Source organism: Paralichthys olivaceus, chromosome 6 (assembly GCF_024713975.1).
Source record: "Paralichthys olivaceus isolate ysfri-2021 chromosome 6, ASM2471397v2, whole genome shotgun sequence".
Classification (NCBI taxonomy): Eukaryota; Metazoa; Chordata; class Actinopteri; order Pleuronectiformes; family Paralichthyidae; genus Paralichthys; species Paralichthys olivaceus.
The window spans coordinates 19122061-19148908 of NC_091098.1; the positions used below are offsets into that span (position 1 = coordinate 19122061).

General features: G+C 42.2%; 2 protein-coding genes across 5 annotated transcripts in view; one reads left to right on the forward strand and one right to left on the reverse strand.

The window, feature by feature from the left end:
- Nucleotides 1–5178, forward strand: part of LOC109635286 (metabotropic glutamate receptor 7-like) — a 91977-nt gene extending 86799 nt beyond the window's left edge. For 2 of the 3 annotated variants that reach the window (XM_069526926.1, XM_020096383.2), the window contains exons 9-10: nt 994–1246; nt 4407–5178. In XM_069526926.1, coding sequence (XP_069383027.1) covers nt 994–1246; nt 4407–4510 — 357 coding nt within the window. In that variant the 3' untranslated portion in view covers nt 4511–5178. Of the gene's footprint in view, nt 1–993; nt 1247–4309 lie in introns of all 3 variants that reach the window. The other variant, XM_020096384.2, reaches the window with a different exon arrangement.
- Nucleotides 5179–15299: 10121 nt separating this feature from the next.
- Nucleotides 15300–26629, reverse strand: LOC109635223 (dystroglycan 1-like). 2 transcript variants are annotated; one of them, XM_020096260.2, is made up of 3 exons: nt 26353–26629; nt 20429–20993; nt 15300–19192 (listed from the first exon to the last, which is right to left on the reverse strand). In XM_020096260.2, the coding sequence occupies exons 2-3, from the start codon at nt 20849–20851 to the stop codon at nt 16883–16885; spliced, it is 2733 nt and encodes a 910-aa protein (XP_019951819.2). In that variant the 5' UTR covers nt 20852–20993; nt 26353–26629; the 3' UTR covers nt 15300–16882. The 2 variants fall into 2 exon arrangements, with proteins under 2 accessions (XP_019951819.2, XP_069383065.1); XM_069526964.1 differs by lacking the exon at nt 26353–26629 and adding an exon at nt 23218–23250.
- Nucleotides 26630–26848: the final 219 nt, after the last annotated feature.

The window sequence follows — 26848 nt, forward strand, 5'->3', positions numbered from 1 at the left end:
TCAATATTTTTGGACTATACCCCCCCCTGTATGATAGCTACCTCCTGCATTGGCTCTGCAGGTCTTCTGCTTCAGCAGGTTGTTAGGTTTGCACACGTTGCATCGCAAATCAACAAACGTGTCAAAAATGTAATTAAAAATCCAATTGTTTAATTCAAACTGATTCCATCAAGTTATCTGTGTTAAGTCCAAAAGTCTTTTCATGGCTTGAATCCCCCACATTTGGTTTGATGAATGCCTGAGTGGTGAAATAAAACAAGTGATATAAAGGTAAAACAAAGGTGACGACAACATGTCCCAGTCATGGTCAATAGTCGAGGGTCCGAGCCTACAGTGGGGATTAGAGTGAAAGAGGCCATGTGAGGACATTTTGAAGTCACGGTGATGCTTCCGCTCTTGTCATTAATACGCTTGAACCGTCTTTGACTTGAGTGAGTTGCTGCAGGTCAGGCTTTAATAAATGCTGCTGGATTATGTTACTGTGCGCATGGATGCTCCTTTCCCCTCAGCTACACACAGCAAATATACAGACCACCTAAGTATCTGATAATAATGTTAAATCGTTAAAACAGGAATTTTGTTATTTAATTAAACTATCAGCTCCTACCAGGAAGTTTTACATCTTACTCGTAAATCAAACAAATATATCTCCTGATGATGCAAGCTCTTGCGTCAAGGGATTTTTCTTGTCTCCAGGTTTGGAAAAAGGACGACCAGTGACCGTTTTTCACTGGATGCTCATATCGTGTTATCAGGCATGGTTATTATTAGGTATTGCCTCATTGCTGTGCTCAACAGTGTGACTGTTCTGTAATTAGCTACAGATGTTTAGCCATCATAGCTGTATGTCCCTCTTTTTTCTTGATTGGAATTTAAATGCTTCTCCACATTTGAACGCATTTTTTAAAAGATGTCAAATTAAAGTTTATGCCACAAGGAATTCAAACTGTTTCTGCACTAAAATGGCTTTTACCTGTCTGTGCTTTGTTCCAGCTGTACATTCAGACCACCACCCTGACCATCTCCATGAACCTCAGTGCCTCGGTAGCACTGGGCATGCTCTACATGCCCAAGGTGTACATCATTATCTTCCACCCGGAGATGAACGTGCAGAAGAGGAAGCGTAGCTTCAAGGCTGTGGTCACAGCTGCGACAATGTCGTCACGTTTGTCCCAGAAGCCCAGTGAGAGGCCCAACGGAGAGGCTAAGACTGAGCTGTGTGAGAACCCCCCTGCTGACCCCATGAGTAAGTGGCCCATCGAGACCATCGCTCAGCCTCAGAGCCACATACATATGCACCACAAACCATGTTCAGTCAAGCTTATATTAGATCACAATGTTTAAAAGATGACTTCTGGTCAGAATGAATTTAACACAAAAGAAGACACTCCTTCCTAGTTTATTATTAATGAAAGTATTTATATATTCAACAAAAATAAATCACTTTAATGCAGTTATAAGTCGCTATAAAAACATTTTTAAACTATGACTTGTCCCATTCTGAGAACAGCGTCTCACTATATTGTCATTATTTGTCTAGATACACCAGCCTACACATATTATTAAACACTTATATTTGCTTAAAAGGACATGATGGTGTGTTATAAACCCTTTTACATGTTATCTAGACCGCTGATTAATGCAAAGTAGGTGATCTTACATATTTTATTATTTTTTAAACTGAATGCAATATTTATTTTCAATAAGAAACTTTGCAAACTCTAAATCAGTGTTGTAAAAATATTATATATACTGTATATATATATTATATAGGAAGACCGAATGAGATGTCTCACCATTCGGTCTCATATCTTTCTCATATATCCCTTCTTTATTAGAAAGTCCCATTCCAGCAGTTTAATTGGGTGGCTACTTGGATAAAAACTCTGTATAACTTCCTATAGAATGGACGGGGTCATCTTGTTTCCTGATAAATGGTTTTGACCTTTAGCCCGTGTGCACGGCAGAGAGAATGAGAGAAGATGGGGGACTTGCTGTGTAGAGATTTGAAGAAGCAGGGCTTTGTCACCAGGAACAGAGGAAGATAATCTGCCTCTGAAGCTGTGTGTTACTCATACCACCCTTCATCTGAAACAGTAAGCATGATCCTGTTAGCAAAGGTAATGCTGGGAATTAGTACATGAGTGGGATGGCCTGCATATCTTCCCAGGTAGGTGATGTAGTGTTTGTTTTGGGTTAGCAACACCAACACTAAAAACTGGAAAACTTCAGAAACTGTATTTTAACCCAGTGTTGCCATGGTAGCGCTGAGCTGTTCTGTTGTTGTCAGGATGGAGACAGATGATTGACAGATAATGCAAATCTCACATCACAGGCTGCAGAGACCTCCTCTCCTGCAACGCTTCTAATCACAGAGAGTGATCATGGCACCCACAGGTGCACCCGCCCCTCAACCGCTCTCTGAATTATGAGATGACAGATCTTCCCGGGAATTTCTCCAAACACCCAACAGTTGTCCCGCTCATCTGTCATGAGCCGAATGAGCTTGTGTGTGTGTGTGTGTGTGTGTGTGTGTGTGTGTGTGTGTATGTGTCCAACTGTGACGGTTCATCTGTGTGTGCAGTTTGCAACGTGTGTACCAGCGTGTGACTGAATGTGTGAGTTACGCACATTCAGTCAGAGAGATGATGCAAGTGTATCAGGGGATTGGGAACGCATTCCTTCCCAGTCACACATGTGGCTCATCCAGCACCTACATATTCTGCATGGAGGGTGAAACCTAAACATCTGTCGCAGTAGCACATCAAAAGTCCCCGAGCAGGGCACGTGGTCTCTGGGAGGCCCTCCCAAAAGTGCAGCGTGTCATCTGCTCTGTGTGTCTCTCACCTTCTGTCTCTCCCTACATGAATGTCTTATCGCCTCGGCGCTCCTCCCTGCGCACTCTCTCCTCCTCTCACCCTTCTTTTTTAGCAGCAGTGGAAGTGACATTTATTAATGGCGAATTTATGTGCATGACCGACCCGAAACCTGAACTGTGCCACGACCGTCCCTGGAGACTGTCCGTCAATTCCTGTAAACATCAGGGAGCGAAATACCTTTCAGGGCCCGTCAGCGCCGTATGAGACGACTTGGACTGATTTATAGGATTAGGAGCATTAACAGTTCTGCGGATTTCTGTTGGTATTGATACAGTGTAGTATCGTGATGATTACACCTGTCAGGCAGGAGGATTTATCCTGAAAGAATTCACTGTCCTGTTGTTCTCAGATGTACATGAATTAAACAGGCACACGTGGATGCTCTGATTCCTTCCAGAAATAATTAATGGAATCAACAACGAGTTCTGTGGTGAGAAAACCTAACAAACAGTCGGGCAAAACATGAATAATCATCAATATTAACAATGTAGAGGATAGTGTAGGTAGAGCCGAGACAAGTAAACACACACAGACACAAACGGAACCACCTCCATCAAACTGACGGCTCTTCCTGAAGACCATTTGTGGTTTACCCACAAGAATCGGTTGTACATTTACTAATGTTTTATTCATCACTCTTTCTGGCCGAGACTACGAAATGCAGCTGTAAAGAAATGCTGGGACTTTAATTGCATAGCCCATGGGAGTTGGTCGGCATAGCGACATTAAAGCAGCAGGATGAGAATTTACAGCAATGCCTGTGATTAAGAAAATGCATATTGCACTGCGTGTGTGTGTGGAAATACACATTCTTCTACTCGCTTACTACATTTTCATTCATCTTATCCCAGTTTTACCCACCGCAGCGTCACACCCTGCCCCAATATCAACTGAATCCAAAGAATAACCTTAATACGACTGAATTCATGCCCTAAAACAGCCGTTTCAAGAAGTCATGACAAGCCAGAGGGACCTGCGTTTCCAAAAGAATTCCCTCACCCTAAAGGTTTGAAACTCAAATTGGTTTTCATAACGCCAGATATAACGAGAGGACAAACACACACAGCACCTAGGCTCTCAGCCACATTCAGATATGTTTCCATGGCAATGCAGACTGGGATCACATTGCATGCCCTAGCATTTGTTTGGTGCCCACTTGTGTGGTGTATGTGTTTTTTATCGCTAGTTAACATCTGAAAATAGATTCTCAGGCTTTACACGTGGGCACTGAGTGTTGAAATAACACACCGGGACACAGAACGCTGCCACCGACTGCACACAGCTGATGATAAGAGGGCAACAGCACCGTAGGATGAGTTTCCAAAAGCCTTTCGTTTGTCTGCCTCTGCTTGCAAATTTTAAGGATCTTTTTTCTTTTGTTTGGTTTCTCATAGTTAATCTTAATCTTCCTTTTTATACTCTCTTCTCAGGTCAAGCAACCAAGAAAACATATGTGAGTTACAACAACCTCAGGATCTGATCTGCTTGCAAATGAATGCAGTTTGTCCTTTATCTGTGATTGAAAAGGGGAAGGGAGCGGTAGCGGAACAGAGGAAGACAGACAGAGAAAGGAGAGAGAGCGCAGGCATCCCAGCACCTGCAGTACCTATGCACTCCAGGACTGTGGATAGCATCCAACCTTCATCCAGACATGATACATGAGTCCTGGCAGAAACTAGCACAGCTGTAGGCCAGTGTTGTTGGGCCTCCAGAACCAAACTGTAGTTTTTAAGCTTGTGTTGTTGTGGCCCCCTTCTCTCTGACAGAGAACAACTTGCCTGCTAAAAGGGGGTCACTGTGAAAGAGGACAGACGCAAAAAAAAAAAAGAGAAAAAAAAGAAAAAGGACAACGATCTGCTTTCAAGATATTTTCTTTTGAAATGTCATTAAAGCCATATTCTCTTGGGGTTCCCATTATCAATTTCTGTTTTGTATTGTTTCTAAGTGGTTTTCTTCTGTGCCTCTTTTTTCCTTGGAGTTAATTTGATGACCTTGAACAGCAAGCTCTGCCACATACAGTATTTTGATTTACCAAAATCAACTCCGATCAGTCCCAGGTGATTATTATGTTAGAGTGATGGGCATTGTAAGTATATTTTTTTTGTAAATATTTGAGAGTATTTTCATGTTTGGAGTACAAAACTAGATATCCAGTCTTTGTTCAATTGGATTTGGATGGTATTGACAAGCACCACAAAGTGTTCACTTTGCATGTGCCAATGTATGTCTGTTATATTAGATGTAAACAAAAAAAAAAGAAAAAAAAAGAGTGAAATAAATTCTGAACAATGATAATGAGCTTCAGCATCATTCTGCTGTGTTTTTTCTTTACCGAGACTGAGCTGCGTTAAACCACAGAATATGGCTTTAATCTGTTGGTGACCTTCCCTCGTCCTGATCTGCAAGCATGTTTGTTTTACATCGTTTTCGTACATTAATGGGTGACATTATTAACAGAGCAACCATGCAAGTATGTTGTGATATCTATGATCATGTAATAAAATCATTTTGTTATCTTTTCTACAATGAAACCTGACATCATATCACAGTTATTTCTGTGCAGTGTGAGTCCCTGTGAGTGTGTGAGGGCATGTTTACACTGGCGTATGAATAAGAACAATTAATCACTCTGTTGTTTACGGCTTTCTGTAAACCGATGCAAATGTCATGTGCTAGTTTACTGTCCCACCCTGTGACGAGGCACATTAGCGAGCTCGCTGAGCAGCGCTGTCACGCAGAGACGAGACCCCGGCGAGAGGAGGGGATGTCCACTGACCGACTCCTCCGCTCACCCTTTGCTCTTTCCGTCTCATCCCCGTTGCTTCTCCCTCTCGCTGTCGCTCCCTCCGCTTCTCGCCACCAATCCCCCACGTGAATAATATAACATGTCAGATCAATTTGTCCTGCTGATGACCGGGCCTTTACGAGCTAACCGCTCTTCATCCCCGTGCCTGCCTGCAAGCATAATGTTGGTATTTTCGACATTGATTATTATATAAAAACATGAATAGACCACTCATAGGGGGGACTCCTGTTCCTACAGCCGGTAAGTGTCTCCCTCCAGGCTGGCACATGATATATGACTGAGATGCTGATTCCTCTTTTCTGTTTGTGTGTGGGAACAAGACAGAGAGAGAGAGAGAGAGAGTGAGATGCAGAGAAAAGGGGGGAAATAGAGGGACAGAGATCCTTACCCACACAGGTTTTCTGTTGTTTCTCTTTCCATTTGTTTGGCATCTCTCTCAGCTCCTGTGGGACCAGATGGTCTTTACTTCTCATACACACAGTCTGTCATTTTCTGCTGCACCCGGCCAAGAAAAATCCCACTTATGCCCAATTAAGACTAGCCTCTCCCCCACCAAATTAATTGGCTGTGTCAGTGTCTGTGTAAGTAATCAGCTGGGGCTGAACAGACTTTGGATTTGCAGCTCAGCAAAAAGAACAGAAATGCTAAATGGCTCGAGCAATTCCATTCTAGATCTTTATAAATAAAGAAACTTTGAAATGCAGAAAATATTAAAAAACAGAAGCGTGGGGGGAGGAGGTTTTTCCCCTTCCTTGCATAGAGTGGGGTTTGGATTCCTCCAGTTTCCACCTCTCTGGGCTGCAGCGTGAGGGGCCCACCTGCTCCGTGTGCACCTGTTCTGCAGGCTGCACTTTCCTGGGAGAGTCGAGAGGGGGGAACATCAAAGGGATGAAACTAATCATGGTGGACGGAGAGGAAGGCGTGCTGCACCGGGACCCCAATGTTTCAAACTCTGACGACTGTCAGTCACAGATTGTTATGCACGTGGAACGTTTGAAGCTGAACAATAGAGTTTACGGACTTTTAAAAAAAAACATGCTTGGGGATCTGACTCTTAAAAGCTGTCTAGTTACAAAGTTGTCAAAACTGTCTGCACCGTGTATGAATTACAAGTCTGCATGACCCAATTCAGATGACAAGGTGACACCGCTGCTCTATTAAACGTACGTTTCACTTTGCGCCTCATGTGAAATGTGTAAGTGGCAGCATCAAAGTCTCTGGGTGTTTTTTTTGGTATTTTTCCTGTCTGAGTTCTCATGTCACTTCGGTCCAGCTCCGCCTTTGAGGAAAGCCTTCTTTATCTTGTCAGAACTCCTGATGCGCTCTTTCACAGACAATTTACTGATGCCGCCTCTAGATTAGCTCTGTTTCATGGCTCCTGGGCCCCAGGCTCTCCTATCTCTCCATAAATGTCCAATTATCCAACTCCAGCCAGAGTGAAACCTTATCTGCTTCCTGTCAGTGACCAACTGAGGCCTGATGTAATGTGTGCTGGATAAAGACACTCTTCACTCTTCTTACTTTTTCCCCTCAGTTGCATCTTGTACTCACAAACCTCCTTACGATGCTCTTTCTTTATCTGGTGTCTTCTCTGCATCTCTCAGGAAACCAACCTTGAGACGGTTACTGTTACAGGCACACTGACACTAGGCTTTTCATAATTAGCCGTACAATGAGACAGAGAGTGATTAGATGTGACTCAAACCATCCTCCCTCTCATAGGCCCTAATTATCACCTAGAGGAAGCTTCCATGCAAATCCAGCGAATGTATCTCCAGTGCGTTTGTCTGCTTTGTTGTTTTTTTTGTTTTTTTTACGTGTGACACAAGAACCACTTCCTATTTCTCTGAGTGTATAAATGAGTCCTGGGTCACTTGGTGTCACTTCACAGAGCTGTTTCTCGCTCCTGCATGCTCAGGCTGCACCGTGTGTTTGTGTCACAGCGTTATTGCATTTTTAATCGGCGGAAGAGACCAGGCATCATTCTCATCACATTAGTGTCTCCTGGTGTTTATTCCTCCCTCTCTCTCCCCCTCCCTCCATCGCACCATCTTTTCTCCTGGGGGGGAGTTGGGTGGGTGGAGAGAATACATATGAAATTTGCTCACTTGACAGTGGTTGGAGATATGGATTCTGACAGTACACAATTAGCTCAGTCACCTCCTTTATCTCCACCCATCTTTTGGCTGGGGCATTTAGAATGTGTTGCCTCTACTATAATTACTGTTATACCTCTCTCACTGTCTCCCCCTCTTATCTCGTCCCTATTCGAGTTTCAATTCCATCTTCCCCCCAGTTAATGATTGTTTGAAAATTACATATCTGACTTCTTTGTGGATTTAATTGACTGTTGTGTTATTAAGAGGGTGGAGTGAGAAATGGAGGAGCGCTCTTCTGAATTCGCAGCCGAGTAGGTGCACTTATCTGCCTGCTTCCCCGTTTTACGCCCTGTCAGAAAAAAAAGGACTCTTGGAGAAAAGAAAGTAGAAAGTGCTGGCGTACAACCTGCGAATGTGTTGCATGTTTGTTGTGATGTGGCTGCGTGAGCCTTTAGAAGCTCATGTAAAATAAAGTAGTAGATTTTTAATGTCGTATCGCAGCTCAGGTTCACAACACCAACAAAAGCCAGCAGCATTTGAACCGAGGCAGATCATCTGTAGCTTAAACAGGAGCTGACAGAGATAAGTGCTGGCTGGCTCTGGAATTTGACTAGAGAGCTAAGCCCTTTCAAGGAGCATGGAATAAACAATGCGTTTCCTCCTCCCACACAGATCACTGTTATTTCAAAGTAAAGTAAATCCCTAACAGAAACAAATTCTGAAATGGAAATGAATAGTTAGGGAGGAGTGATAGAAATCCACATCAAACAAAGATGAAGTGACTTTGAAAAACCCAAAAGGTGCAGAGAACAAATCCCATTCCTGGCTTTTTGTTTGTCTCGGAGTAGATTAGTAGAAAACAAATTACTTTACTTCGTGTCGTTCTCCTTAAAACTGATCCCAAGTCTGCCTCATTAATCCCTCACATGAATCCACCTCTAAAAGCTTAATGGTGACGGGTTTGGTTTGACTCTAGCCATTGTGCAGGACAGTGTTCAGTCAAATGATTATGAATCAATTCAAAGCGTGAATTATAGTCTTTCCTCACAAACTACATTGCTGAATATTCTGTGTCTCATTTTTCAGTTGGCGGTGGAGTGTGGAGCGCTCTCCATTTGATTAAACTCTACCCAAAGGCGGCATCAATTATGTATCTTCACAATGGAGTTAATGGACTGCAATAACAGCTGAAGATGACTGGACTAAATTTCCACATGACATGGCAGAGAAAAATCTCACTTCAGTAATGTACCCCTCCTCAACAGCTTGTCTGAAACGATAAAAGAGCGCCTCCGCTTCAGGCACGTTGAGTAAAATCACATTTTCTTTTGTTAATTCCATTGTTAATCTGTAAACACTCTCCCCTCTGACAGATCTATCTCCTGCAGGAGTTTGATATGTAACTCACGTCAGCCTGCTGTGCACGTTGTAAATGTACCCGCATGTGCGCTGAATGCATATATGTGTGTGTGTGTGTGTGTGTGTGTGTCTGTGTGTGTCTGTGTGTGTGTGTGTCTGTGTGTGTCTGTGTGTGTATGTCTCAGCTCAGCTTGCGACCCATCTAGCTTGTGATCCCACTTCTATGATTCTGGTCTCTGGGGTTTCAATCCCATGAGTGGACCCTCGCTGAGAGCAGAAGGGGCTCGCCAAGCCCCAGATAGAGTCACTGACCCATCTGGCCGTCGGGCCAGCAGGGAGCACGCAGGACGCAGAGACCAAAGCCCTGCACAAGCATCCTGTGCTAACACGAGACTGGCAGATCACACAATGCCTGCAAAGGAGAGAAACGCTGTACAGTGAGCGCATACTGAGCAACCTCGTGTTTTATTTTCAGATCTTGTGTGTTGCCTGAACTGCGAGTAATGACTGAGGAAAGAGTTTCCAGATCACCGCAGACCACAGAGAGGTATATGCTGCACGGTGCGTGAAGTGACAGTGATCCCGCTGCTGCGTTGTGTATAATTTAGAAGAAAAACAACATGTTGATTCAGCTGTGATCTCTGTGCGTCGGGCGGCGGTTGCTTTTAGACGTTACAGAGCAGGGGGCTCGAACCTGACCTCAGAGCTGCTGCTTCCTCTCTGCACTCAAATGCACAGCCATGTAAATGTTTCTAATAACCTCTCATGCGGCGAGTGTCTGCCGCCGCCGCTGGTGCCTGCAGCGAGCCTCGGCTTCTAATGCTGCTCACACCATTAACGCCGGTGCATGCAGCCAGTACAAGGCAGCATCTGTCATGTTTTCTCCCCTGGTTGGATATGACCCCCCCCCCCTTTTCGCTGCAGCCCTTTTTTCTACGCCTCTGAAAATCCACATGAAAACAGGCCTCCTTCCTTGACTGGAGACAGGGATTTCCATCCCCAGCTCGGGAATGGATCCAATTTATGAGATAAGAAGGCAAATGCAATTAGTCTACACTCTCTAAATCTGTGACTGAATGATGACAGCTATTCTAACTTATCTCACTTTTCAATTCGGCAGTGTGACTCATGGAGAGTCCACACATTTTATTATTAACAGGAATTAACACTTGCACGCTGAAGACCGGTAATAAACTGCAGACGTATGTTTTGATTCACATTTAGGTTGTGAACTGAAACAACAGTATCTCACGATGGGATCTTGTGGTTCACACACGCAGCATCTGAAGAATGATCGAGGCTGTATTTTGTTTACCACAGCTCAAGGCTACTTGTTCTTTGTCTATAAAAGATATGATCTCATGTAAAGGTTATTAATCAGCAGCTATGCCTCCGTGTGATGCTACTGCCATCTACTGATGCTGCAGTGATGTCTGTCTCCCTCTGTTTCTGCCCCATCGTGCCTCAGAGTCACGCTTTTCTCACTGTCTGTCTCAAAACGTAAGATCCGCACGACCACCACCGCAGGAAGACAAAATGTGCTTCTGAACAGACTTCCTGTTCAGCGCTCGGGGGCAAACAAGCTCATTGTGTCTGCACTGACAAAGCATCAGATGAACTTGCTTTATTCCTTCACAAGATGGAGCTGCAGTCATTGTCGGTGGAGGGAAGAGCTGCAGCCGAAGAGTTCAGTAACAAACATTTCCATCATAATCGTTTAAATTGCTGCATTTCTAACCTGAAATCTCTTGAGTTTGACCAGTGTTTCGATGTATTGTTAAAATGGAGGCCGGGTTTTGAGATGAGGGGAAAAACACCAAAACCTTTCCACCTCCATTTCCAGAACAGCAAACACTTGCTCCAAAAGATCCTGTTTTCTTATGATACAATCATACAAACTCAAAACTCCACCTTCTTTTGACTTTTTTAAACAAAAACACAGGACACTCAGTGGGAAGCATATCTCCGCCAAGGCCCAGCAGTCCCCTTGTGAAACCAGAGCCACACTAAAAATGAAAAGGATTCTAACTGGAGTTATTCCCCCGCCCCTCCACAAAATATCATAGAATTCAGTTGTGTACTTTTTTCAGAATCCTGCTGACAAACAAACAAAATGGGTGAAAAAAACATAACCTTGACATAAAAATCCACATTGACAGTCAAATGAAAAACAAGCCGCATTATTACACAAAGCATCAAATCAGTTCAGAATAAAACTCACTTCACACACTTTTAACAACATATTACGCTTGACAAACACGACCTAATGTGATCGCGATCCTGAGTTCATGCTTTATCTAAAAACCAAATCATCTTATCTCACTTTAGGAAAAGGAAGAGAGACAGTTGACATTTCCTGAGACGCTGCTCTGAAACATCTTTCTTTTCCCACCTTCACAAAATGTCTGAACTCAACTGATTTCCCTTCTATTCAGTTTCCTTTTTGGGGGCAAACATCAGGTAATTATCCAGTTTATCCCTCAACACGAAAAAATGATCCAAAGGTTTTGTAAGCAGCTTATTCTCACCAGTGAAGGAGAGATACAACAGAAAAATCAATGAGACTGAGAATGACGTCAGCGGGAGACATTGGGTGAAATCTGCAGTTGTCGTCATCACTTGTGTAAAACATATTTTCTCCCGTGTCCTGGCTGAGTGAAACAAACTCAGCTGCTGTTTTAAAGAGCTGATAATGTCATTTTGAATTATAGACAGCATCTCCTGAAACACTACGTTTTTATAACGATGGTGAATCAGTTGGCTTTGTGTTGAGAAGCTTTTAAAGATGGTCAGTGTCCCCTCATCATGTCTTTTTCCACTTATTAACTGTTTGCTTTATGTTTCATGGAGTTAAAAACAGTCACAAACATGTTTTTGGACATTTATGTGTTTGATTCTGTTAATATGAAACATTTTCACTCTACATGACTTCACACAAAAAGCCAAACTGTCACAGGATCAACATGCTACATATCAGGATAAATGAAAATGACCCTTCCTGTTTATTAAGTTAATCAGTTCATCTCTGTATAGATGACCTACAGTTGTACTGTGTCTGTAATGGCACATTCTTTATGATGAAATACAGAATCTGAAACATGATGAAAGATATACAGCCTTTGTTTCTGTGACAATCATGGTTTATCATCACGGTGTCTGTTTATCATTGTGCTTTCTGCTTATTGGGAAACAAAGTGCCACATTTCCTGGCTTTGGGCATCTAATGAAGTCTATTAGTGCGTGGTTCATATTGCGTGGAGCTGCCCACCACCACACAGCAGATCACCTTACCGCCCCCTCCAGATCTGTGCTGCTCACGAGGACTGATTAGTTTTTCATTTCTGAATCAAGAAAAAAAGGTTTGTGTCAATGAAACTGAGAAGTGGACGTAATTAACCTCCTGTTAGCACCGAGAGCTCGGCCTGGCGTGGCCACGGGCCTAATTACAGTCGGTTACGACCCCACGATCTTAAAACACACTTAGAAAACACTGGTTTGGATAAGTGCTCTGCCAGAAATAACACCGATACAGCAGGAGCTGCATAAACACCGACTCTCTGAAGCACTTTCATACAATTATTCATATATAAGAATTAATTCTTCTGTACTTTTGAACTACCATCATCCCACTCCAGTGGGTTTGTGTGCGGCTATGTGAGCGACCACAACAGGAGGTTTTCCAGCACAGTGCAATAGACACATCAACAACTTATAGGTCACTTCCTCCTATAGGTTTTCATGAGGTTATACATTTTTCATCACATGCATTAACATTAATTCCCTGTACATTATTTATGAGTGCACACAGGAGGTTGATGAAGAAAGAGACTGGCAGGGCATGAAATAGCCTCGGCTCCACATCTTGATACACCCACATTATCCCTCCTACTGGCTGCTGCTATCGATTAGCTCCAGTCCATTTGTAGATTCAAACTACTCAACCGCTGCTGTAGCGCTCAGATGATCCTTCAAGGAGTATTAATAGAAAGCAAAGCCTCGAGTGCAGAAGATGTGCTTTGAGAGAATTACAGTAGGTTGTGTACTTGTTTCAAGTCCTGATGTACAACCTGGAGTTCATCGATCCAGTGAGGCATTAAAGCACGCCATTAAAATCACAGGTGGACTCGGTGCATTTCAACAACTTCAGGTTTGTCAATATACTTTCATATGTGTTTCAAGTTTGCAATAGGTCACTTAAACAACTCCAGCATTTGTCGTCACAAGTGTTCTTGATTCTGTTCTCTATACCAACCTCAGCTCCTGCTCTCAGTTGCAATATCAAAGGATGCGACTCCTGTCCCTCAGTGACCAGCAACTCCCCATCAAATCCGTCACGTGCCGAAGGATCAAAAACATCCAGCATCTGCATATTCAGAGGCTCAGCGTCACACAGAGCGACAGAGGTCATTATTCCTGCAGCTGTACGTCTCCATCCTGGGAGACATTAAGATTTGTGCAGGGACAGCAACCTGAGCATTGACAGATAGTTGAATATAAACCCTGTTTAATGAAGAGAAGAGAAAATGACTTGTCCAAACATTATTTCAACCTTCCATCTCTACTTAACATTAGTTCTGCCATCAACTATTATTTTCATTATCAGATAATCTGCTGATTATGGAGCCCATTGATCCAAAAAAGTTAAATGTTTGTGCTGTTTTATAAGGTGCTTCGTGAAGTTATTATTATTATAAAGAGGTGTTCAATTTACTGAGTCAATTAGCAGAACAGCTTCAAAAGGACTAACGGAATTAGTTGTTTCTAAACCTATATATTAATTAGACTTATTGTTGAAGCTCCATTAAAATTGTGATATTACAGCCGGATAATCAAGATGTAAATTTATGCCTCTTTGAACAATGTTCTGCTTCTAAAACTTACTGTGGGAGACTTAGTGATTATATTGTGATGTAATGTTCGGATTGTTTTTTTTTTCTGAACACCATATCAATTCAAATAAGAAATTATGTTTAACAAGGGATGAAAAAGCCAAATTTCACTTTGTGCATCTAAGCACAGAATAAGTTGTGTTTAATAACGATGTGTGTTTGAGGGAAGCAGAGCTACAAGTCCAGTGTTAGTAATATCTCCTGTAAATGAGTCAGTCGCCCACACTTAGATGATTGTTGCCTAATTGATAAATGACTCTTTTACTCAAATTGCAACACAACCTCATAATTACCAATTATGTGGAGTGATAAATTGGACTGGTAAGACTGGGCAAATGAGATCAGGACAAAACGTAATTATAGCACAGTCATTAAAAAGTAGTTTTTCACTCACTGCAGTAACTTCATCATACATATATACAGCCGCTGTGGAAACATGATTGGTTTGAGCTTTTTTCAGGAGCTTAAAATAAGAGATGTTTTTCCCTTTCTGGAAGATCAGTCAGAAGACCACCAGTGATTTTTTGTTTCTTTTGGATGGTGCAAAGGGAGAATATTTACCACATGGATTAATTCCTAAAACATTTCACTGTAGTGTTCAGTGTACATTACTGACAGAAGCTTTCACAGCAGTTGAGGGATTTGTTTTGACAACAATGTCTCATTTTGCAATTTGCTCTGAAAATGTTCATTTGTCTGCAATGAGACGACTAATGAAAGTTTCGACCTCTCCAGAGTAAGCCATCAAAACACAAGCTCTGAGCTGAAAGATTTTAAGAGCAGCTATTAGTCACCGTTATTGATATTTCTCTGGCCAAAATAAAAACATGCCCACCTGAATGCCACAGAAAGGGAGCGCTTCTCTTAAAATATCACAGTGTCTTGCAAGGGCAGCCTGCTGTGTCTTTGCTTTATTACAACAAAGACTGTGAAGCTCATGTAATAGCCAAAAACCAGCCGACCATCAGAGCCAAATGGGGCTTAAGACCATGTCAAGACTATATTTTCAAGCAAGACTACAAAAATGTCACGGGTCTTTTGCTATGATTCACTGCTGTAGAGGTGCAGATGAAAGATAAATCCAGAAAGCAAAGAGTGGCAGGAATTTTAAAAAAGCCCATTACTACTTTGAGTCTGCTGCCGGCCATGAAAACATATAGACCTTACTGTATTCTGAATACTTACCTGATGTGTTGCGTTTATTTGCCCTTTTTAAATACAACAAAGTAAATCCACTGGCTCAAACAAAAATGAACTGTACACCATCTTTGAGGCTTTACAAATAGTATTACATTTTATTAATATATTTTCATAAAACAAGTTTAAGACTGTATCAAAAACTCAGTAAAAACATTAGATCTTTAACCATTTTTCTTATGGTGATATCAGATATGAAATGTACATAATTCACATATTGTTGTAGTTTCTTTGTTGCCCATCATATTGAGATAATGCATTATTTTTTTTGTGATGGGTAAGTAAACGTTCTTTTTGTACCTTCACAAACTATAAAGTCTTTTTCATGATTGTGATCATAAATCTAGACATACAATTAAAAAATAAAATAATTTCCCACGCTGGCCCCCTCCCCCCCCCCCCCGACTAGGTTTACTGATAAAACACTAACATTATGGAGTTGTTTAATTTCACAGGCACACAATTATGTACATCCCCACGTCCCCATGCCTCATCTGAGCCGACAACAGGGAGAGCACTCAACACCTAGAGGCAGAGCAGTGTTATTTCAGTACTCTATAAGCCACCCCCCCCCCTACAGAACCAATTCAATATAAGACATTGGATCCACCTCATTGACTATGTTGACAACACTCAGATCACTGTGGACCACAGAATTCCATTCGCCCGTTCATTATTGTTGGTTAACCCTAAAAGGTTTGCCTTGTGACCGCAGACATCACCTTGGCAACAGCAACACCAGTCATCTCACAAGCAGATTCAGTAGCACAAACATTGAGGAGGGGGGGAAAAAAAAAAAAAAAAAAAAAGAGTTATTTGTTTTGTAACTTAATTAGGCTACATCCCCAACAGGCATGATCCGTGTAATGTCCTTTGTGATCAATTACCAGAGGAATCTCAGTCATGTGGCGAATTCAAGGATACAAAAAAGATATTTTCTTCTCTTTATTGGACTACCTCTTAGTGTGTTCAATTCTGTGCAAGACACATAGTGCAAGGTTTAACAAGAATTTGCATAAGTGCAAGGTTTGCATGTTATTATCGAGAGGGAGCAAAGCATAAAACGGAAAGATCAAGAAGAAGAAACCAACTGATTCTTGTGTAAATTAAGTGTTTCATGCTTTCAGTTTGGCTTTTTGTATTTCATTCCCCTCTAGAAATAACAGGTGCAAAATCTTAGTAAACCTAGCTGAAGGACAGATAGAGTGATATAGAACCCATAAAGAATAACATTGTGAGGGAGAGCCTCGAGTCTGTTGTCATGGTGACATCTGCTCAAAGGCCCCATGGGCTTCAGTCTTTCCTGCTTCTTCATTATTTTCTATACAATAGAAATAGTACGTCATTGAAGATAAAACTGACTCTTCTTGGCAAAAAACAGACAAAAAAAGAATATGCAAGTAGTCAAAGCAGATTTGAAGGACAACAAAAAAAAAGAGCTGGCAATTACAAACTGTTCCCATCCATTTGCCCTGTGCCAGTAGTAGAATTGAGAGATAGTGTTTTATCCATGATGGTCAAATATATGGGTGTTTGCCTGCTCCTCTACAAAGTCAAAGCCATTTCATTGAACATTAAAATTACTCCTGCAGTAGTTTTCAACACGCATCCTTACAGTGCACCTGCTTTCCAAACTGAAAGCTCCACTGTGCGTTAGGGAGGCACATAAGGAGGTGGTGACCTGTACGATGTCATGTTCTTAGGGCGAGAGCCTTTTCCCTCTATGGGGACAGTAAATGGTGGTGGGGGCTGGTAAGGAGGGGCATTAGGGTCATCATCTTGATAAACAGAATACTCCTCTAGCAGATCCTGGTTAAGCAGGGTACAGTGGGGGCTAGCCATGTTAGGGTACTCTGGAGGGGGAAGGGGGGGCTTTTCCTCCTGAAGGATAAGGGGGATGCTGGAAGACGGGGGTGACTTGGAATCATCTAGCTCATCTGCAAATATGATAGGGACTCCTTTCTTGATGAAAGTGGCCTGCTCCTCTATGGTCATCTTCCCTTTGCGCTTCTTCCGATAGCAGACCATAGCAATGATCCCGGCGATGAGCAGTAGGGCTGCTACCACTACAGCTGGAATAACAGTGTGTAGGTAAACATCATCACTGCTCCTACGACCTGTCCCAGGTGAAGGGGAAGCTGTAGGAAGGACAGGCATTGGCACCTCTCCTGGTGGGATGAATGTGTAGCTCTGGCATTTATTCGTACCACGAATGGAAATGTTGATGGGTTTGAAGTCGGGTTCCATGGCTTTGATGAAGGCCAGTTTAGGTGTACCTTGGGGATCCGAGATCCTGTTGCTCAAAACTGTAATCTGGTCCTTTGGACAAGGACTCTGCTGCAGACTGTTATTGGTCCATTCAACCACAATGGAGCCCCTTGTGATGCTCCTCAGGGTCACTGTGCTGCTATTGCGATCACCAAGGGCATAGGCCAACTTTCTGGTCAAAAGAATCTTCTTATGAACATCATTGCTTAAAGTTTTGGGGTCACCGTGAAAACGAGCAGCAAACACAACTGATGGTTTGTCATTACTGGACCATCGGTTGACTTGTACCTCGAAAGCATCCATGATGCTCCTCCCACCCTTATCAGTAGCCAACATAAAGTACTCATGTTTCCCCTCATGCTGCTCTTCTGGAAGGCCATACAAAAGTTGAATAGTGCTGTTGAATTGGATCCAAGATGTTTCACTCACTGCTTCTTTTGGAGTTTTCTTCAAAGTCAAACGCAGCTTATCAGTGGTACCATCCTCCTTGTCAAAGAATGTATCGGGAGGAATCTTAACCTCAAAGTAAGTGCCAACCCATGCATTCACCTGATCAATGGCATTGCGGATCTCCGGGGTTTGATTCAAGTCTGGAGCCAAAGAGAGAGGAGTGGTGCGTTTGGGTGGTTTAGCTGTGGTAGACTTGGGTTCCTGGAGAGCTGGAGTGGAAGATTTAATTTTCTTGGGTTTCCTTGTGGAAGAGGGTTTGGGTTTTTTGGTGGTGCTTGGTGGTGTTGGCACAGCAGTGGCCCCTACAAATGTAGGCCGTGTCATGGTTGGCTGGATAGGGATGGTGCTTGTAGTTCCTAGTACTCTCGTAGGTTGGGGGGGCCCAAAGATAGGTGTGTGGGCAATCTGGTCCCTGACCCTCATGGTAGGCTTCACTGGAAGCGGCAAAGGGCCTCGGACAGGCGGAGCTGAGATGTCTGTTGCTGGGGCAATAGAGGGCGAAGTCGGGGTGGGAACAACACGAATAGGGGGCTCTGGGTGGGTAGTTGGAGGAAGCAGGGAGGGCACTGGTGTTGGAGTATTGTTCAATTGCCGTCTGACCCTTTTCACTCCATGGGGCTTTTTGTTCACAATGTGCCAGCCAACCACTGGGTACCCCAGTCTGGCTGACATGGTCCCATCCTTTGCTGAGGATTGAACACTGCTAATATCAGGGATTCTGCCCTGGTCAAGGGCGCATCCAAGTTTCCATGACAGTAGAGCCCCATTCTCCACCACCTTCTTAGCATTCCCTGGTCCAGCCATGAAAGCAGACATGTCAAATAAGCGGTTGTTAACAACAGGGACCACCCTCATGTGTTCCAGGGGCACGTGTGAGAATTTTCTCATGATGCGCAGTAAGTTGGCCCTCTGTTCAGCAACCATCTTTGTCAAATCAGCATCCAAGATGACAGTGAGGACAGTGACAGGTTCCTCAGAGCCACAGGTGAAAGGCTGGAGGCCACTGATGTCAGACTGTAGCGTAAGCAGGGCTGGTTCGGTGTCTGCTCTTTCTTCTGGGTACACTTCAACAGAGAAGACTGTGCTGGGAAACACTTGGCTGCCATTCTTCTCAGTTATTTCTTCTCCAGACACCAAGATATGATACACACCTTTATCCTGCTCCAGGGCCAAACCTCTCAGGATGCAGCTTTCTTTGTCCCAATATAACCAAGTGGGTAAAGTCTCCTTTCCCGTTTCAGTGAGCTACAAGAGGAAAAACCATATCATTAATACCTTTTTACACTATAGAGAAACCTCTGAGATAAAACTTAAGTACGGAAAGGCAAAACTCATTACTAACTTTAAGTGATGATCATATCAGAAAATGCACATAAAAAGTTCCCAAGACCCAAGTAATGACTGAAAATTGCTTACTCAGTCAGACTAGGAGCTTAACTTTTATTATCATTTATGAGAGAAGAAATCTTTGAAGTATAAACTGGGAGATGTTTGGTTTTATTTGATGCACAACTAAAACAGTGAATCCATGATCAAACGTAATTCTGTATTCAGTTCTCAGTTTCATATAACCAAGTTGGCAGTTGAACAGCAACTACAAAAATCCCACAGATGAATGTTAAACATTTAAAATTAGTAGAGCAAAAGCAGAAATGCTTTCACTACCTCTACAACCTCTAACCCCTCCCAGTCCCATTCAGTTTATCAAATCGTGCCAAATGTGAACAGGAAGCAGAGTGAGCTGCTATTCATAATAACCACTATGTGAGTCATCACTCTTTATTTTGAGTTATTACTGTATGACAGGATATCATTCTCCATCACCACTTGGGCCAATAATAATCTCATCTCATTCAAAAGTCTGACTGGAACAAATTGCACCACAGGCAGCTTCAACCAGCAGTTATACAGTGATCAAATCTGACTGAAGGAACACAGACAGTATATCATGTATTTCTACAATGACAAAACATTTTGGCAACATGGGGACATAAATCTGCAATCACAAATTTAATAGTGAATTTAAGTTCAAATAAACTGGCCACATCTTTCATGATATAATTTAGTATAGCTTAGGCCAAAATAAAGTGTTATTCAATTAAAATTAAACTCTGTACAGAATTGTCTTACACCTACTGGACCAAAAACAGCGTTTAGTCATTTTATTTAGCATCAACATCCAAAGAGGAATACATTTGAGTTTGTTTTGAATGAAATCTGTGAACCTTGTTTTTGATTCAAACAAATAAGAGTAAAAATCAGTCTATCAATGCAACAACAAAATCATTCTACACCACATTCATATTTTTAGTCTCTTTTCATTAACACAAATGCTCCTCTAATTCACTGATTCATTGTGATCTCATTAAATCAATGTTGAGATGTTTACATGCAAATATTAAATCATAAATTCCACAAAATCTCCCACAGAAGATCAACAATGGATGGATATCGACAGTTTCAAATCTTCAGTGTACTTACATGGACATTGCAGCTTGCATTGGCAGACCTGGTTGGAACCTTCAACTGGAACACCTGGCCCACGATTGCAGAGGAGTCGGGTATGCCAGTGTGCACTCCCCCATTCTTTGGAGAGGATTCTGGGATAGCTGTAGGTGGCCCTTCACCAATAGATGATGAAGCAGCCTGGAGCTCAGCAAGCACAGAGGACTGCATGGAAGCCTCTAACTCCACAGGTATCATCTCCACCACTGTCTCTCGCTGTTCTGGCACAGCGCCCTGGGCCATGGCCACTAGAAGCCCTAGTACCAGAGGGATAGTCCTGCATGAAGGAAGCCCGCTCCTCCCAGCATCCCCTCGGCTCATGTCTCTCCTCTTAAAGTGCATAGCAATAGGCCTTTTGGCTGCCCAACAGATGTCTGTGAACAACTGAGGAGGCCACATGCACTGAGTCAGTCTGGTGATATACTGATGAGTCAGATTCGCTAGTTATTGGCTAAGCTCACAGATGTATTTTTCTTCTTTGTTGTCCTTGGTGATCCATGAATTTATCTTCGGCAGCCAGTTAGACAGCCATATCAGCCAGCTACGTGAGGAAAAAAAAAACAAATGTCAGTGTGCCAAAAGAAAAAAACATCAGTGGAATGCAAACATGATTACACAGTAAACTTTCTGCTCATAATAATTCATACCCTGCTCTCAACAGATCTCCCCACCACAACACTATTAGTGAATGTTGATTCTTAGAACTTCATATTGTGTGTTCAACACACCGGTTTAAATGATTTATTAATATACTACACACACCTTCAGTAATGACACGAATTAACAATGATTTATAAGTCATCTCAATCTCTGATATTCATGTCCGAAATTAAAATTTACGGCTCATTACAGGGACAACTCCACAGAGTGTCTATTATACATGAAGTAATGAATGAGTCAACAGCAGAGTGGTCGGAGTATTTGTCTTCCCATGACAAGTTTTAACTGAAGCGATATTTGGAATGTTAGGGTGGACAAAAAAAAATACATTCCAAAAGTACTGAAATAAAATATTACCAAACAGGGATTGTTTGTGCCACTAGCATTAAAAATGTTGTTTTATTATTTAGATTAAACACATGAAATTAAATGTAACATATCAATGTTTCTTAAATAACAGATTCTCCTAATGATACAGTATTCACTTATCTGTCATTGTATTTTGAGTAATAGTCTTCTCATGAGATGTATGAGTGTCAAAGGTTGTTTGTCTTGGTTGTAAGTTTTAATTAAATGCCCTGAGGGTTGGAACCAGAGTTTCCATTTTGCTGACCCAGCCAACCCCAATCCCGTAGCACTCACAAAAGGGGCAGAGGGGGGTCAGCCAGTGGCCTGAAACCCTAAAGCCTGACTGGCACATGGCTTCTTAGGTCTGTGCCGGGTTAGTAGTAGGTCCATCCCTATGATTCATGAAATGATCAAGAAATGACCAGTAAAATACGGCTGCACTGCAACGAGACATTCATCCGGCAGGACAACAAACCATTTGTGTATTTATCCTAACAGGCAGTAAAAGACACTCAGTCTCATTGTTTGAGTATAATCTATAACATTTAATAAGCGTAATAAACATCAGTGATTCTAAATCATTTAGTTCAATCCTCTCACTCACCCAGTAAGACAATTACATACATTTTGCCCAAACCTGAATTACATTAAAAGAACGTACTATTCCAATAAAACTATCACTGCTGATCTGATATATTACATTCACACATTTTACTTAAATTTGTTCCTACTGGAAATAAATCATGTATCTGGCAAACGGGGACATAATCATCACATTGTTTCTGTTCACTTTTAGTTCCGAGTTAGCTCTTTCTATCTTAGCCATTTCTAAACACCTTTACAAAACACTTAAAAAGACTTTTGAGCAATTCATGTATTCTAACAGTGCCCTATTAAACACATGAGTGCCTGTATTTACCCTGCTGAATGGGGCAGAAAGATTTTCAATAGAAAACACTGTTGCAGGTGGTGCGATCAGATCTGTGGGAACAGGCTGCAAATCCTTTGGATAGAGGTCTACACAGACTCTGAGCATTGGTGTCATACAACTTTGAATTGTGTAGTTGCAATTATCTCTTTTCTGACATATTAATTATCAGCCTTTTGTTAACCTGCCACAAAATCTTACCATTAGCTTCTATTTTTGCTTTAATTTGAGCCGAGTCCATTTCCTTTACTCCCCTTTTCTTTATTATTCAACTGTAAGGAGCTCACATCACATCTCATTGCTATTGACACAGACCAACCCACTGCTTCTGCATTTAAAAATGTATGATTCATCACTGGACAAAAACCTGTAAAGATAGCATAAGCAGTAACTGTGTACTATATATTTGCTGGGAACATCTATTCTGTCAGATTGTCTACTTTTGGTGACTAATAAAAACATGTAGGCTATTATAAGCAGGACAAAAGAACTCTAACTATATTGTGAAATCCTGTCCTCAGTGGAAATGATGGTGATGAATATCTACTGTGGGTATATACTGTCTACAGAAGTGGACTGTTATGACTAGACTGGCAGCTGGGAAAACTAAAACATACAATCAATTCACATCCTCAGGGATCCTGTAGCCTCCACAATCATTTCTCTAGTTTGAGAGGCTGGATGATTGTCTCAAACATAATATGTACACGACTCAGAAAAATCAGTGACAATCATGTATAGAAACTAGTGAGTCATGTCTCAACCAGGTTGAGACATGCACCTTATCCGTGATCTTTATCTACTGAGTCACTTAGAAGGATTTACTTACACCCCATGACCTTCTCCCCAGTCCACCTCCTCCTGACTCTGAAAATCTCCAAAAGATAAAAAAAAAAAAAAAAAAACACACACTAGAATGTCACTTAGTAAAGCACATACCTCCACCAAGGCCCAAAGGCCCCTTCATGAAACGGCATTTACATCTACCCAATCCATATTTTTATTTGGATTCAGCCTAATCACACAAAGTTAACTCATAGGTAATAGTGCCTTAAATATGGCTGATTCTTCTCATCAAGTTCCATTAATTATTCCCTTGGAAATCCATGACAAAAAAAGAAATCTCTCGCAATGTCTAAGAAAGTGATAAAAAAAAAGAAAACTGGATCCTTTCCCTTACAATTAATACTAACCAAAATTGTATGGGTTCTTTCTTGACCCATGTCTCATCCTTCCAACAAGTTACGTGGTAATCCGTACTACAGACAAACAAACGCAGATGAAAACAAAACCTCCTTGACAGACATTAGTTGTACAATATACTGTCCCAGATATTATTGCGATAAATGATATTGTCCTCATCATCTTGACACCATTTTATACCACTGATATAATTAGTACCTTTCAATGAGAAATAAACATTTGTGTTGAGTGTAAACGTATTGCTTGATTCAGCCATCCTTTGGTGTTCATATGTAAAATACAAAAATTAACATGAAAATAGATTTTGCCCATAAGCTTAATTTAATAAAGATTTGAGCACTACACTTCACCTCGGGCTGTTGCCACGCAAGGAAAAAAAAAGAAAAACATCTGAGCATCAAAGTAATCTCTTCACAATGTGGCCTAGATTTTATCAGGTTCTAATTTAAAAGTGTGAGTAATTCAGAATTCAATTCAAACAGCTCATTAGGAAATATGAAGTGTTTTAATATGCTGACTTGCAGTGTCTCAACGCGCAGTTCTAATGAGCAACTAAACAATATTAAAATTAAACGTGCACAATAAGTTGTAACTGAGATGGGTAAACCTTAGTAACAAAGATGTGTGGTTTGAGGAAATAAAAGATAACTGAAAAATGCTCCACAAAATTAGAAATCAAGCTGTGCTGCCTTTAGTTTAGTGATTGACCTTGAGAAGCTTGAGCAAAACTTGATTGTTTTAGGTGTGTGATTCTATAAATCCATGGTTCAGTTCAGACATTGATCTTTCACTAAAGGTTTGATTCAAACAGTTCATTCAGTGAAGTTAGGGTATCATTTCATTATCCTGTCTAGTAATACGATCACGGCTTTGGTCCCTGTTTCAGAAATGTAAGACCCTGTAAAATTATCTGTGAACACACCCTAATTTAACACATTCACATGGGTCATACAGGGAGTAATTGTGCCTCATTGTTATCATCTTGATAATTTCTTTAGAACATAATTGGGCCCAAATCTATATGGCTAGAATATAAAAAATATATATATAGTTTCAAAAGCCTCAGTATCAAGGTTCATATAAAGATTTTCCTTCTGGGGACATGAGTATAATAAGATGTGTTCATTTCCAACTGTGTATACTTTTAACACTTTAAAAACCTCACCGTTTCTATGACTGGCCATTTTTGTACTCATAACATTGTACTTTTTGTAATAGTACAATGAAACTGCCTTGAGTGGTGGTGATTTCTGCCCATTACGCGCTGATGTCTGTTCTACTAGAGGGACAAAACCATTTACAACCACAGTATCCATGTTTTCTGCAATTCAACTGTAGTTAAAACTTGAAAACCATCAAAAATAATTAGGACACCGATGCACAGTGGCACTCAGGGCCGATTGAATTGACGTACCACATCCAGCAGCCTCTGGATAGTGCATGAGCTGAATAACAAACATATCCACAAGACAAGCTTGCTTTGCAATTGGATGTTTCCCTTGTGTTGCCCCCGCCACTGTTCAGCAAAGTGATGAAACATGTGGGGGGGGGGGAAACACAAAATGGGCCTTGGCCGAGTTAAAGTGTAACGTAGCGTGATGACCAGAGAGCAAACTCGTTTAGCCACCACCATGTGCTGTCAAAACCCAGTGTGGAAGTCAACTAATCATTTCTGTGTGTTTTCATGAATCCAGAAGCAAAAGTACAGTTTCAAGCACAAAACAAAGGCGCAGATAAATATCTGTTCTGCTGAGCTTCTCACCAACTTGTGAGGAAATTAGCAGCTGATCAGATGATCGTCTCGCTTCATGTAAACTGAACTAGTTCCTGCTGCTAACAAACAGGTCATTTGTGGCCACGCATGTTCCAGCTCGTTACACAAGGTTAAAATAAACCTACTGGAACTACTGCAACGTCAAACACGTTGGGGAATCCAGGCTAATATTAGGTTAGGCTAAATCAACCCTGCACGATGAAACATAACCAATCATGTGTTTTAAGTAAAATAGATCCCAAATCGGTGTGATTGAAGAAAACACAGAGATTGCAGTTATAATCAAATGTTTCAGGGTTTACAGATATTATGTCCCAGTGGCCAGTTAGTTCCGCAGCTAGCATTAGCAAACTGAAAAAAAAAAACCTTAGCTACCGGGCCCCGCTTCACTTGCCCCCGTTTCTGCTGGACTCGGTAGACGAGGCCCTTGGAAGTGATAACACCACCTACAGCGTTCCACCTTGATAAATCACCCAGCTGTCCACGCTGGTAAACCTGTCTTAATGGTGGACGTGTCCCCCAAAGACTGCGCACAAACAGCAGCCTTGTTAAGTGGCTGCGTTAAGTGTTTGTCCTGCGTCTGTGTGGTTAGCGCAGAGGTGCACCTGTTTTATTCTAGGCGGAAACCAAAACCACTTTCAAAACACTGCGGCTAACGTTAGCCGAGGCAGGCTACACCCGCGGGTGCCGTCGCTTCCTTCCGAAGCCGTAACCTCCGCACGGCAGCGGTTAACGTGAGTCAGCTCCAACCGCTGCCCAAACGTGGAGCATCAAAGAGGGGCGAGAAAAAAAAAACCCGGACCGAGCCGCGGTAGCCACCGAGCGGGGCTAACCGACGAGCTAACGTGCTAAGAGTGAGCGCCGATGACAAATATAGCTGCTGTACCTGTCCTGTGTGGATCGTGTGGAATTATGAGCGGAGTTAGCGAAGGTGACGTGGGTGCAATGTTTAATAGGAGAGCGACAGAAGCCACAATTCAAACTGACCTTGTTGTGGAGCTAACGTTAGCTAACTCGCGCCGTAATGTCTCCTCTTGTGCCCGGGGAGCGCCGCGGAGACTTTTCCAAACGCCATTAAACCAGCGCTTTCCCCGCACCGCCGCAGAGAGATGAGCAGCGTCTGAGAGCCGCGGCGAAGGGGGGGATTTATTCCTAAGGTTTGGTGAATCACAGCAGCAGGTCCACCGCTGTGTGTACTGTAATTATGTCGGCAGCTACCCCTCCCTGCCCCGGCTGCCTCTGTCCTCCTCACCGACAGGTCCACAAGTTGAGCCCGGTCATGTGAGACTCCGCCTCCCGTTGATTTGGAGACATGCAGGTGAAAAGATAAAACTGGTGATTTCACTGACAAGAACTGTTCGAAGCTTTTAATACAGCAGCACACCTCACTCTAACCACTGGACAGGCTTTCCACCAACTTAGATTGAGGTTTAGTCTTCATCTGAGTGATCTGGAGGCCAGCAATCATCATAATCACAGCAAC